The following is a 14,172-nucleotide window of genomic DNA, read 5'->3' as shown; positions in this document are numbered from 1 at the left end:
GGAGGAGGTGGCTCCACAAATACCCTCATTCTCAATGATGCGGGAGCCCAGCACATCAGTGCGAAAGATAAGGCTGAAGCATTTGCAACAATCTTCAGCCAGAAGTGCCAACTTGATGATCCATCTCGGCCTCCTCCTGAAGTCCCCAGCATCACAGATGCCAAACTTCAGCCAATTCGATTCACTCCACGTGATATCAAGAAACGACTGAAGGCACTGGATACTGCAAAAGCTATGGGCCCTGACAATATTCCAGCAATAGTACCGAAGACCTGTGCTCCAGAACTTGCTGCGCCCCTAGCCAAGCTGTTCCAGTACAGCTACAACACTGGCATCTGCCCTGCAATGTGGAAAATTGCCCAGGTATGTCCTGTACACAAAAAGCAGGACAAATCCAACCCGGCCAACTACTGCCCCATTAGCCTACTCTCAATCATCAGTAAAGTGATGGAAGGTGTCATCAACAGTGCCATCAAGCGGCACTTGCTTTGCAACAACCTGCTCAGTGATGCTCAGTTTGGGTTCCGCCAGGGCCACTCAGCTCCTGACCTCATTACAGCCTTGGTTCAAACATGGTCAAAAGAGCTGAACTCAAGAGGTGAGGTGAGAGTGACTGCCCTTGACATCAAGGCAGCATTTGACCAAGTTTGGCATCAAGGAGCCCTAGCAAAGCTCAGGTCAATGGGAATCAGGGGGAAAACCCTCCGCTGGTTGGAGTCATACCGAGCGCAAAGGAAGATGGTTGTGGTTGTTGGAGGTCAATCATCCAGGCAAGTGGGGCGGCACAGTGGCGCAGTGGTTAGCACCGCAGCCTCACAGCTCCAGCAACCCGGGTTCAATTCTGGGTACTGCCTGTGTGGAGTTTGCAAGTTCTCCCTGTGTCTGCGTGGGTTTCCTCCGGGTGCTCTGGTTTCCTCCCACATGCCAAAGACTTGCAGGTTGATAGGTAAATTGGCCATTAACAATTGCCCCTAGTATAGGTAGGTGGTAGGGTAATATAGGGACAGGTGGGGATGTGGAAGGAATATGGAACTAGTGTAGGATTAGTATAAATGGGTGGTTGATGGTCGGCACAGACTCGGTGGGCCGAAGGGCCTGTTTCAATGCTGTATCTCTAAACTAAAACTAAACGAAACTAAACTAAATCTGAGCTCCAGGACATCATTGCAGGAGTTCCTCAGGGTGGTGTCCTAGGCCCAACCATCTTCAGCTGTTTCATCAATGACCTTCCTTCAATCATAAGGTCAGAAGTGGGGATGTTCGCTGATGATTGCACAATGTTCAGCACCATTCGCAACTCCTCAGATACTGAAGCAGTCTGTGTAGAAATGCAGCAAGACCTGGACAATATCCAGGCTTGGGCTGATAAGTGGCAAGTAACATTCGCACCACACAAGTACCAGGCAATGACCATCTCCAACAAAAGAGAATCTAACCATCTCCCCTTGACATTCAACGGCATTACCATCGCTGAATCCCCAACTATCAACATCCTAGGGGCTACCATTGACCGAAAACTGAACTGGAGTTGCCATATAAATACCGTCGCTACAAGAGCAAGTCAGAGGCTAGGAATCCTGAGGCGAGTAACTCACCTCCTGACTCCCCAAAGCCTGTCCACCATCTACAAGGCACAAGTCAGGAGTGTGATGGAATTCTCTGCACTTGCCTGGATGGGTGCAGCTCCAACAACACTCAAGAAGCTCGACACCATCCAGGACAAAGCAGCCCACTTGATTGGCACCCTATCTACAAACATTCACTCCGTCCACCACTGACGCACAGTGGCAGCAGTGTGTACCATCTACAACATGCACTGCAGCAATGCACCAAGGCTCCTTAGACAGCACCTTCCAAACCCACAACCTCTACCAACTGGGAGAACAAGGGCAGCAAATACATGGGAACACCACCACCTGCAAGTTCCCCTCCAAGTCACACACCATCCTGACTTGGAACTATATTGCCGTTCCTTCACTGTCGTTGGGTCAAAATCATGGAACTCCCTTCCCAACAGCACTGTGGGTGTACCTACCTCACATGGACTGCAGCAGTTCAAGAAGGCAGCTCACCACCACCTTCTCAAGGGCAATTAGGGATGGGCAATAAATGCTGGCCTGGCCAGCGACGCCCACATCCCATGAGTGAATTAAAAAAAAAATTGGCTGGGTTGGAGTTGTCCTGCTTTTTGTGTACAAGTCATACCTGGGCAATTTTACACATTGCCAGGTAGATGACATGGCTGTAGCAGTACTGGAACAGTTTGGCTAGGGGCGCAGCAAGTTCTGGAGCACAGGTCTTCAGTGCAATTGCTGGGATGTTGTCAGGGCCCATAGCCTTTGCAGTATCCAATGCCTTCAGTTGCTTCTTGATATTATGTGAAGTGAATCGAATTGGCTGAAGTCTGGCATCTGTGATGCTGGGGACTTCAGCAGGAGGCCGTGATGGATCATCAACTTGGCACTTGTGGGTGAAGATTGTTGAAAATGCTTCAGCCTTATCTTTCGCACTGATGTGCTGGGCTCCCCCATCATTGAGGATGGGGATATTTGTGGAACCACCTCCTCCAGTTAGTTGTTTAATTGTCCACCACCATTCACAGCTGGATGTGGCAGGACTGCAGAGCTCAGATCTGATCCATTGGTTGTGGGATCGCTTAGCTTTGTCTGTCACATGCTGCTTAAGCAGTTTGGCACAGAAGTAGTCCTGTGTTGTAGCTTCACCGTGTTGGCACCTCATTTTGAGGTATGCCTGGTGCTGCTCCTGGCATGCCCTCCTGCACTCTTCAGTGAACCAGGGTTGGTCTCCTGGCTTGACGGTAATGGTAGAGTGGGGGATATGCCAGGCCATGAGGTTATAGATTGTGGTTGATTACAATTCTGCTGCTGCTGATGGCCCACAGCACCTCATGGATGCCCAGTTTGCATTGCCAGATCTGTTTGAAATCTATCCCATTTAGCACGGTGATAGTGCCACACATCCAGAGGTTTAGGGCTTAGGAAACGCACTGCGGCCAGTGTCGGGATCCTGGCTCACAATCCGCCACCTAGCGAGGAAAGCCGGTCCCTTGCCGCCCTGAGGGTCCATCCGAAACCTGGGGAGAGGGTGTGCAGGCAGGCCCAGCACTCAGAGCTGCCAGGGACCTGTGAATTACCTGAATTAACTGATTTCAGGGACAAGCTGGGGCAGCTAAAATAAGTTGAGTGCCCACAGACTGGGGACAGTAAGAAACTCCAGAAATCCCATTGCTGAAAGAAATGAATATATGGATGCTCGGTGAGTGTGGGATCCAAATGGGCTGTGGTTCCCTCTCCAAAGTTGAATAGCTTGCCAGCACTTGCTGTCTAGTCCCAATGAGGAGAATAGCCACTTGAGTAAGATACAAGAGGGTTGCCATTGCCAGTGGAAAGAATGGGCCCTAAACCTCTGGATGGCGACCATGAGCGTAGCATCAGCCTGGAGGACGCTGACATCGAGGAAGCCGTCCTCGCACCACCATCCACCCACTTCCCCCTTCCCCCCCCTCCTCCCCTGCACCCCCTTCCCCCTCGGACTCCCTCCCCCCTCGCAACCCCTCCCCCTTCCCCGCTACCCCCCCCCACACCCCTTCCTCCCTCGCACCCCCTTCCCCCCCCCCACCCCCGTTCCCCCCCTTCCCTCTCCCTCCATGAAATCGCATAGTTTACTTGTTAGGGCCCCTGCTCAGGGATGGGAGCTAACAACGCCACTGCCTTGTGGGCATCTCGGGAGAAACCAAGGCGAAGGGAGTAAACCCTAACAGAAAATCCAGAGCGGAACCCCGAAGGTGGTCATATGTCATTTTTGGCATGTTTCCGGCAGTTCCTGCAGCCATAACGATGCCAAACGTCGTGCTCTGCACCCCTTTGGACCCCACCAGGAAGGCCGAGAGGAGGCTTTTGACGCTTGGGCAACTCACAAGCTCCATACATTCTGCCCAGGCATGTGCCATGGAGAGGTCACTCCATAGTCGCCGCACAGCGACCAAAACAACACGGAAGGCAGCAGTTACAGGTTTTCAGTCCAGCTCAATTGGCCTAGAGATCGGGCGCCACGGGTTGCCTTTGCTGGTGGGAGAGGTCGTCACATCTCATTGGACAGCTACTACCCACCTCAAACCGGTACCCCCCGGTCAGAAAGGTTCTGTCCCATCACAGTCCACCTGCTTCAATGGGTGCTTGGAGCTCAGGGTCATTGCCCGACAAGTGGACTGTAACACAGCACCAAACAGCACGACAAAAAAAGGAAGAAGGTACCAGCCCTTCGTTTTGCAAGCTGGAATGTCAGAACTCTGTGTCCTGGCCTGTCGGAAGACCTTACACAAATAAACGACTCTCGGAAGACCACCATCATTAACAATAAGCTCAGTAAACTCCAATGTGGACATTGCAGCACTTCAGGAGACACGCCTCCCTGCGAGCAGATCTCTAAGAGAGCAAGACTACACCTTCTTCTGACAGGGTAGGGATCCTGAAGAACCAAGACAGCATGGAGTGGGCTTCGCTATCAGAAACTCCTTGCTCAGCATGACAGAGCCACTTTCAAATGGCTTGGAACGCATACTGTCCATCCGACTGCTCACCACCTCTGGCCCAGTACAGCTACTCAGCGTCTATGCTTCAACACTCTGCTCCCCACCTGAAGTTAAAGAGCAATTCTATGAGGAACTCCATAATATCATTAGTAGCAGTCCTAATACTGAACATTTGTTCCTGCTGGGGGACTTTAATGCCAGGGTTGGTGCCGACCATGACTCATGGCCCTCCTGCCTTGGGTGCTATGGCATTGGAAGGATGAATGAGAATGGACAGAGACTGCTTGAGTTGTGTACCTATCACAACCTATGCATCACAAACTCGTTCTTTCACACTAAACCCTGTCACCAGGTTTCATGGAGACACCCAAGATCATGCCATTGGCATCAGTTGGACCTCATTGTCACAAGACGAGCCTCTTCAAACAGTGTCCAAATCACACGCAGCTTCCACAGTGCAGACTGCGACACTGCCCACTTCCTGGTGTGCAGCAAAGTTAGACTCAAACCAAAGAAGCTACATCACTCCAAGCAGAAGGGCCACCCGCGCATCAACACTAACAGAATTTCATATCCGCAGCTGTTACATAAGTTTCTAAATTCACTTGAAAAAGCCCTTCAAAACACTCCTGCAGGAGATGCAGAGACAAAGTGGGCCCACATCAGAGACACCATCCATGACTCAGCGACGAACACCTTTGGCAAACGTGTGAAGCAGAATGCAGACTGGTTTCAATCTCACTTTGAAGAGCTGGAACCTGTCATAGCCGCTAAGCACATTGCACTGCTGAACTACAAGAAAGCCCCCAGCGAGTTAACATCCGTAGCACTGAAAGCAGCCAGAAGCACTGCACAAAGAACAGCCAGGCGCTGCGCAAATGACTACTGGCAACACCTATGAAGTCATATTCAGCTGGCCTCCGACACCGGAAACATCAGAGGAATGTATGATGGCATCAAGAGAGCTTTTGGGCCAACCATCAAGAAGATTGCCCCCCTCAAATCTAAATCAGGGAACACAATCACTGACCAACGCAAGCAAATGGACCGCTGGGTGGAGCACTACCTAGAACTGTACTCCAGGGAAAATGTTGTCACTGAGACAGCCCTCAATGCAGCCCAGTCTCTGCCAATCATGGATGAGCTGGACGAACAGCCAACAAAATCGGAACTCAGTGATGCCATTGATTCTCTAGCCAGTGAAAAAGCCCATGGAAAGGACGGCATTACCCCTGAAATAATCAAGAGTGCCAAGCCTGCTATCCTGTCAGCACTCTATGAACTGCTTTGCCTGTGCTGGGACGAGGGAGCAGTACCCCAGGACATGCGCGATGCCAATATCATCACCCTCTATAAGAACAAGGGTGACTGCAGTGACTGCAACAAATACACAGTGGCGCAGTGGTTAGCACCGCAGCCTCACAGCTCCAGCGACCCGGGTTCAATTCTGGGTACTGCCTGTGTGGAGTTTGCAAGTTCTCCCCGTGTCTGCGTGGGTTTCCTCCGGGTGCTCCGGTTTCCTCCCACATGCCAAAGACTTGCAGGTTGATAGGTAAATTGGCCATTATAAATTGCCCCTAGTATAGGTAGGTGGTAGGGAAATATAGGGACAGGTGGGGATGTGTTAGGAATATGGAATTAGTGTAGGATTAGTATAAATGGGTGGTTGATGGTTGGCACAGACTCGGTGGGCCGAAGGGCCTGTTTCAGTGCTGTATCTCTAAACTAAACTAATACTGTGGAATCTCCCTGCTCAGCATAGTGGGGAAAGTCTTCGCTCGAGTCGTTTTAAACAGACTCCAGAAGCTGGCTGAGCGTGTCTACCCTGAGGCACAGTGTAGCGTTCGAGCAGAGAGATCCACCATTGACATGCTGTTCTCCCCTCGCCAACTACATGAGAAATGCCGTGAACAACAGATGCCCCTCTATGTTGCCTTCATTGATCTCACCAAAGCCTTTGACCTCGTCAGCAGACGTGGTCTCTTCAGACTACTAGAAAAGATCGGATGTCCACCAAAGCTACTAAATATCATCACCTCATTCTATGACAATATGAAAGGCACAATTCAGCATAGCGGTGCCTCATCAGACCCCTTCCTATCCTGAATGGCGTGAAACAGGGCTGCGTTCTCACACCTACACTGTTTGGGATTTTCTTCTCCATGCTGCTCTCACATGCGTTCAAGTCTTCAGAAGAAGGAGCTTTCCTCCACACAAGATCAGATGGCAGGTTGTTCAACCTTGCCCGTCTTAGAGCAAAGATCAAAGTACGGAAAGTCCTCATCAGGGAACTCCTCTTTGCTGACGATGCTGCATTAACATCCCACACAGAAGAGTGTCTGCAGGGACACATCGACAGGACTGCGGCTGCCTGCAATGAATTTGGCCTACCCATCAGCCTCAAGAAAATGGACATCATGGGACAGGATGTCAGAAATGCTCCATCTATCAATATCACCACCAACGTTCTGGAAGTGGTTCAAGAGTTCACCTACCTAGGCTCAACTATCACGAGTAACCTGTCTCTCGATGCAGAAATCAACAAGCGCATGGGAAAGGTGTCTGCTGCTATGTCCAGACTGGCCAAGAGGGTATGGGAAAATGGCACACTGACATGGAACACAAAGGTCCAAGTGTATCAAGCCTGTGTCCTCAGTACCTTGCTCTACGGCAGCGAGGCCTGGACAACATACGTCAGCCAAGAGCGACGTCTCAATTCATTCCATCTTCGCTGCCTCCGGAGGATCCTTGGCATCAGGTGGCAGGACCGTATCTCCAACGCAGAAGTCCTCGAGACAGCCAACATCCCCAGCATATACACCCTACTGAGCCAGTGGCGCTTGAGATGGCTTGGCCATGTGAGCCGCATGGAAGATGGCAGGATCCCCAAGGACACATTGTACAGCGAGCTCGCCACTGGTATCAGACCCACCGGCCGTCCATGTCTCCGCCTTAATGACATCTGCAAACACGACATGAAGTCCTGTGACATTGATCACAAGTCGTGGGAGTCAGTTGCCAGTGATCGCCAGAGCTGGCGGGCAGCCATAATGGCGGGGCTAAAGTGTGGCGAGTCGAAGAGACTTAGCAGTTGGCAGGAAAAAAAACAGAAGCGCAAGGAGAGAGCCAACTGTGTGACAGCCCCAGCAACTAATTTTATCTGCAGCGCCTGTGGAAGAGCCTGTCACTCTAGAATTGGCCTTTATAGCCACTCCAGGCGCTGCTTCACAAACCACTGACCACCTCTAGGCGCTTACCCATTGTCTCTTGAGACAAGGGGGCCAAAGAAGAAGTGCCACACAACACAATGCAGGGTATCCTCAATGTGAATACTGGTCTTTGTCTCCACAAGGACTGTGTGGTGGTCACTCCTACCAATACTGTCATGGACAGATGCATCTGTGGCAGACAGGTTGGTGAGGACAAGCTCAAGTATGGTTTTCCCTCTTGTTAGTTCCCTCACACCTGCCACAGACTCTGTCTAGCAGCTATGCCCTTTAGGACTCGGCCAGTTGTGGTGCTACTGTGCAACTCTTGGTGATGGATATTGATGCCCCCCAGCCAGAGTATGTTCTGCACCTTTGCCACCCTCAGTCCTTACTCTAAGTGTTGTTGGAGGAGTACTGATTCAACAGCCGAGGTGGTGGGGGGGGGGCCAAGTAGGTGGTAATCAGCAGGACGTTTCCTTGCCCATGTTTGACCTGATGCCTCCGGAGTCGATGTTGAGGACTGCCAGGGCAACTCCCTCCCTACTGTATACCACTATGCTGCCATCTCTGCTGGGTCTGTCCTGCTGGTGGGACAGGACATACCTGGGGATGGTGATTGCGATGTCTAAGACATTGTTTTCATTGCTCTTCTAAATCTAACTGTACAAAATTCCTGCTATGTATCATGCCCTGGAATTTGTGGTTGCATTCATTGTCATTACTGTGTAAAAGTGACACCTGCTTCTCCCATCCACACATGTGTTGTCACATGTGGAAATGGTGGAGTTGCTGTCTGTGATAACCTGCTCCTCCACAGGGCTTGCTGTCACAGTCTTTTCAGTACAGAGTCAGTCATTTGACGTGAACTTTCATTTTTTACCCATTGTTCTCACTGTAAAAAACATTGACAATGTTTCTGAAATCTTTTTGTCTTCAGCTTCCTGCAGTGTTCCAATAAAGCTCAACGTAAGCTCGAGGAACAGCACCTCATCCTTCAATTAGGCACTTTACAGCCTTCAGGACTCAGCATTGATTTTGACAATTTTAGATCATAACCTTGCCCCCATTTTGTTTCCTTTCTGTTTGCTGGTTTTGGCTTTTATCTCTTATTCCTGTCTCCCTTTCTCTGCTTTCGGATGGCAGCTATTCATCATTGTGCCATTCACACCTCCTCCAGACACATCTTTTGTTTCTTTACTTGTCCCATTACCACTCCCTTTGGCCTTGTACCATGAAACCTTCTGTCATTTAATCTCTCCTGCCCTCCACCCAATCACAGACCTTCTCTTTTATTCTTTTCCCCACCCTTCCCCCTTTTACCTGCTTAATACCTATTACATCTCTAACATTGGGCGGCACAGTGGCGCAGTGGTTAGCACCGCAGCCTCACAGCTCCAGGGAGCCGGGTTCAATTCTGGGTACTGTCTGTGTGGAGTTTGCAAGTTCTCCCTGTGTCTGCGTGGTTTTCCTCCGGGTGCTCCGGTTTCCTCCCACATGCCAAAGACTTGCAGGTGATAGGTAAATTGGCTATTATAAATTGCCCCTAGTGTAGGTAGGTGGTAGGGCATATGGGATTACTGTAGGGGTAGTATAAATGGGTGGTTGTTGGTCGGCACAGACTCGGTGCGCTGAAGGGCCTGTTTCAGTGCTGTATCTCTAAATAAAAATAAATTGTACCAGTTCTGATGAAAGGTCACAAACCTGAAACGTTAACTCTGTTTCTGTTTCCATAGATGCTGCCAGACCTGCTGAGTACTTCCAGCATTTTCTGTTTCTATTTCAGATTTCCAGCCTCCCTAGTATTTTGCTTTTGAAAGGGATAGGCCTTGTTGAATGAGGTGTAACTGAGTTTTTAAAGACATACTAAGTCACAGTTACTGTCGAACATCGGCTCTGGCCCTGAAACACTAATTTTAGATGTCTGGAGTATCATTCCCTCCATTTCATGATAGCCATTCAAATGATTTTTAAAATAATAATAGTTAACTTTTATTTTGTTTAAAGTTTGTTCATGATATTTCTGCTTCTACCATAATCCCATGTATATGTCCCAAGCTTTAGTTTGCTCTCTGTAAAATGATTAAAAAATGGTCGATAATCTGTGCTTTTTATTTTCTGGTTTGCTGTCTAAGAATTCTTCAATCTGATTGGCTGTTCAACCTGCTTGCTGGACAACCAGAAATCACCTATAGATGGCGCCAGAATCAAATTGACATTGCAATGGAGGGAGTCGGTCCCACAGAGTCTTTGTGGGCAGCTATCTTGGAGGTCAGTGCTGAATGCTGTTCCATCACTGCTGACTGCAAACTCTGGGCCATAACTACATCAGATTAGAAAAAAAGATAAAGGGTAGTTCTACACTGCTGCAGAAAATGAACATTTCTCTGGAAATATAAGGCGAGCAGTCTTGCTCGATAAGACTTTGGGTTACAGAATTAGCCCTTATTCATCATACTTACAATGTTTTGTTATATTACTTGCAGTATCTTCATAGAAATTATCTGCACAGTTAATAGATACACTGTTGGATGCTGTTACTAAAAATCACAACTTATTACCAAAGATTTGAAATTAATTTTTGTCAAATTTCTTGCTGTGCAGAATTAATTGGAAGGCTACCTTATCTGAAAGGCTTTCAGACAAAAGTGGATTTCGCTGAACGTTCAGCAATTATAATAGATTGTTAATTAAATCATTGACAGTTACAGCATGATTCCGTCCACTGTACATATGCCGAATCTGTTAGAGCAACCCCATAGCCCTGTATCAATCCAAAACTAATCCCACTGCCCCACTCTCTCCCCATAGCCCTGTATCAATCCAAAACTAATTCCACTGCCCCACTCTCTCCCCATAGCCCTGTATCAATCCAAAACTAATCCCACTGCCCCACTCTCTCCCCATAGCCCTGTATCAATCCAAAACTAATCCCACTGCCCTGCTCTCTCCCCATAGCCCTGTATCAATCCAAAACTAATCCCACTGCCCTGCTCTCTCCCCATAGCCCTGTATCAATCCAAAACTAATCCCACTGCCCCGCTCTCTCCCCATAGCCCTGTATCAATCCAAAACTAATCCCACTGCCCCGCTCTCTCCCCATAGCCCTGTATCAATCCAAAACTAATCCCACTGCCCCGCTCTCTCCCCATTGCCCTGTATCAATCCCAAAACTAATCCCACTGCCCCGCTCTCTCCCCATTGCCCTGTATGAATCCCAAAACTAATCCCACTGCCCCGCTCTCTCCCCATTGCCCTGTATGAATCCCAAAACTAATCCCACTGCCCCGCTCTCTCCCCATTGCCCTGTATGAATCCCAAAACTAATCCCACTGCCCCGCTCTCTCCCCATTGCCCTGTATGAATCCCAAAACTAATCCCACTGCCCCACTCTCTCCCCATAGCCCTGTATCAATCCAAAACTAATCCCACTGCCCCGCTCTCTCCCCATAGCCCTGTATCAATCCAAAACTAATCCCACTGCCCCGCTCTCTCCCCATTGCCCTGTATGAATCCCAAAACTAATCCCACTGCCCCGCTCTCTCCCCAGAGCCCTGTATCAATTCCAAAACTAATCCCACTGCCCCGCTCCTTCCCCATGCCCCACAGTAATCCCAAAACTAATCCCACTGCCACACTCCTTTCCATAGCTCTGTATCAATCCCAAAACTAATCCCACTGCCCCGCTCCTTCCCCATAGCCCTGTATTAAACACCCAAAACTAATCCCACTGCCCCACTTCTTCCCCATAGCCCTCTATCAATCCCAAAACTTATCCCACTGCCCCGCTCCTTCCCCATGCCCCACAGTAATCCCAAAACTAATCCCACTGCCACACTCCTTTCCATAGCTCTGTATCAATCCCAAAACTAATCCCACTGCCCCGCTCCTTCCCCATGCCCCACAGTAATCCCAAAACTAATCCCACTGCCACACTCCTTTCCATAGCTCTGTATCAATCCCAAAACTAATCCCACTGCCCCGCTCCTTCCCCATAGCCCTGTATTAAACACCCAAAACTAATCCCACTGCCCCACTCCTTCCCCATAGCCCTCTGTCAATCCCAAAACTTATCCCACTGCCCTGCTGCTTCCCGATAGCCCTGTATTAATCCCAAAATTTATCCCACTGCCCTGCTCCTTCCCCATAGCCCTGTATCAATCCCAAAACTAATTGCACTGCCCCACTCTCTCCCCATAACCCTGTATCAATCCAAAGCTAATCGCACTGCCCCACTCTCTCCCCATAACCCTGTATCAATCCAAAGCTAATCCCACTGCCCCACTCTCTCCCCATAGCCCTGTATCAATCCAAAACTAATCCCACTGCCCGACTCTCTCCCGATCGTCCTGTATCAATCCCAAACTAATCCCACTGCCCCACTCTCTCCCCATAGCCCTGTATCAATCCCAAACTAATCCCACTGCCCCACTCTCTCCCCATAGCCCTGTATCAATCCCAAACTAATCCCACTGCCCCACTGTCTCCCCATTGCCCTGTATCAATCCAAAACTCATCCCACTGCCCCACTGTCTCCCCATAACCCTGTATCAATCCAAAACTAATCCCACTGCCCCACTCTCTCCCCGTTTCCCTGTATGATTCCCAAACTAATCTCACTATCCCAGAAGCAGTTACAGTATCTCAATTCTCTGCTGATAATGATAGTTGCCCTTCCCTCGCATCATGCTGGTGATTCCAGGCTGTACACTCTCGATAGGTTTAATGTCCTTTCTATAATGGGGTGACCACAGTACTCTAACTGTAAGCTAACCAATGTCTTGTACTCCACACTCTTGATGTATTTGCTACTCCTTGTTGCCAGCTGTCATCAGGCCCCATGTGTTGTGCCGCGGTCTCACATACCCCAGTTTCCAAGTGTTCGTCCCATAAGCTCTTTTGTTTCTGGATTCCAAACAAAACGTTTAAAGTCTTCCATCCGCTGATTGCAAGTCTTCTTTTCATTGAAGGTAGCCATTTTTCCCAATGTGTTACAGTTCCAAATGGGGGAATGTCAAGTGTGTTACAGAATTAGAGAAGAAGGTGGGGGTGGGGGCAATGAGCAATCCTTTTATAGCGATGACGTGGTGTCGCACACCTTTAACCAATTGCGTTAAGGACAGGAATTAATAGCATTCCAAAGATATCAGCACAGTTTAGATAAGTACAAATGAATTAATAACTAAACTGTGCTCACATGAAGCAACTTTCCAACTGCTTGTTGAGTTCATAATACAGTAGGTGATAACTTTATCAGGCTTGATGATTTTAATGTAAACCAAAATCATTGGCTGGCCTGATTATGTTTCATTCTCACAAATCAAGGACATTGCGGAGGTAACAGGCACTTGACAGTTTACGACATGAGGCAGCAGTCAGGTTGGTACTCGGCCTAAAGCCATATCTTCACCAAACTCTCACACAAAGCCCTTCAATGTAACCTGACTAACCCAGTGAGAGTCCAAACACAGAGCTGTGACTTCACACCAGATAGGACCCAGTCACAGGCCTGTGGTTAGCAGAGAGCCAACTGATTGCTCTCTGTTGCCCTTCTGGAAGCAAAAACACCCTCAAAAGGAACTGGGTGGGACAGTGTATAAACCTAATGACACAGGTCTGGATGGAACAATATAGTCTTATTTCCTCAGCTGTGCACAGAACAGTGCATAGACCTACTGCCACAGTGTTAGGTGGGACACTGTCTAGACCTATTGTCACAGTATTGGATAGGACACTGTCTAGACCTATTGTCACAGTATTGGGTGGGACACTGTCTAGACCTATTGTCACAGTATTGGGTGGGACACTGTCTAGACCTATTGTCACAGTATTGGGTAGGACACTGTCTAGACCTATTGTCACAGTATTGGGTGGGACACTGTCTAGACCTATTGTCACAGTATTGGGTGGGACACTGTCTAGACCTATTGTCACAGTATTGGGTGGGACACTGTCTAGACCTATTGTCACAGTATTGGGTGGGACACTGTCTAGACCTAATGTCACAGTATTGGGTGGGACACTGTCTAGACCTAATGTCACAGTATTGGGTGGGACACTGTCTAGACCTACTGCCACAGTGTTAGGTGGGAGACTGTCTAGACCTATTGTCACAGTATTGGGTAGGACACTGTCTAGACCTATTGTCACAGTATTGGGTGGGACACTGTCTAGACCTAATGTCACAGTATTGGGTGGGACACTGTCTAGACCTAATGTCACAGTATTGGGTGGGACACTGTCTAGACCTACTGCCACAGTGTTAGGTGGGACACTGTCTAGACCTATTGTCACAGTATTGGGTAGGACACTGTCTAGACCTATTGTCACAGTATTGGGTGGGACACTGTCTAGACCTAATGTCACAGTATTGGGTGGGACACTGTCTAGAGCTAATGTCACAGTATTGGGTGG

At 49.0% G+C, this 14,172-nt stretch overlaps 1 protein-coding gene across 1 annotated transcript in view; it reads right to left on the bottom strand.

Annotated features, from left to right (window-relative positions):
* LOC137374088 (potassium-transporting ATPase subunit beta-like) overlaps positions 1 to 12,736 on the bottom strand; it is a 42,469-nt gene extending 29,733 nt beyond the window's left edge. Inside the window, exon 1 of the mRNA XM_068039844.1 lies at positions 12,625 to 12,736. Within this exon, the coding sequence (XP_067895945.1) occupies positions 12,625 to 12,736 (112 nt within the window). The remainder of the gene's footprint in view (positions 1 to 12,624) is intronic.
* Positions 12,737 to 14,172: the final 1,436 nt, after the last annotated feature.

The sequence above is a fragment of the Heterodontus francisci genome, chromosome 10 (genome assembly GCF_036365525.1).
Source record: "Heterodontus francisci isolate sHetFra1 chromosome 10, sHetFra1.hap1, whole genome shotgun sequence".
Lineage (NCBI taxonomy): Eukaryota > Metazoa > Chordata > Chondrichthyes > Heterodontiformes > Heterodontidae > Heterodontus > Heterodontus francisci.
Note: the sequence above shows the minus strand (reverse complement) of the source record. Positions and strands in the feature narration are given on the sequence as shown.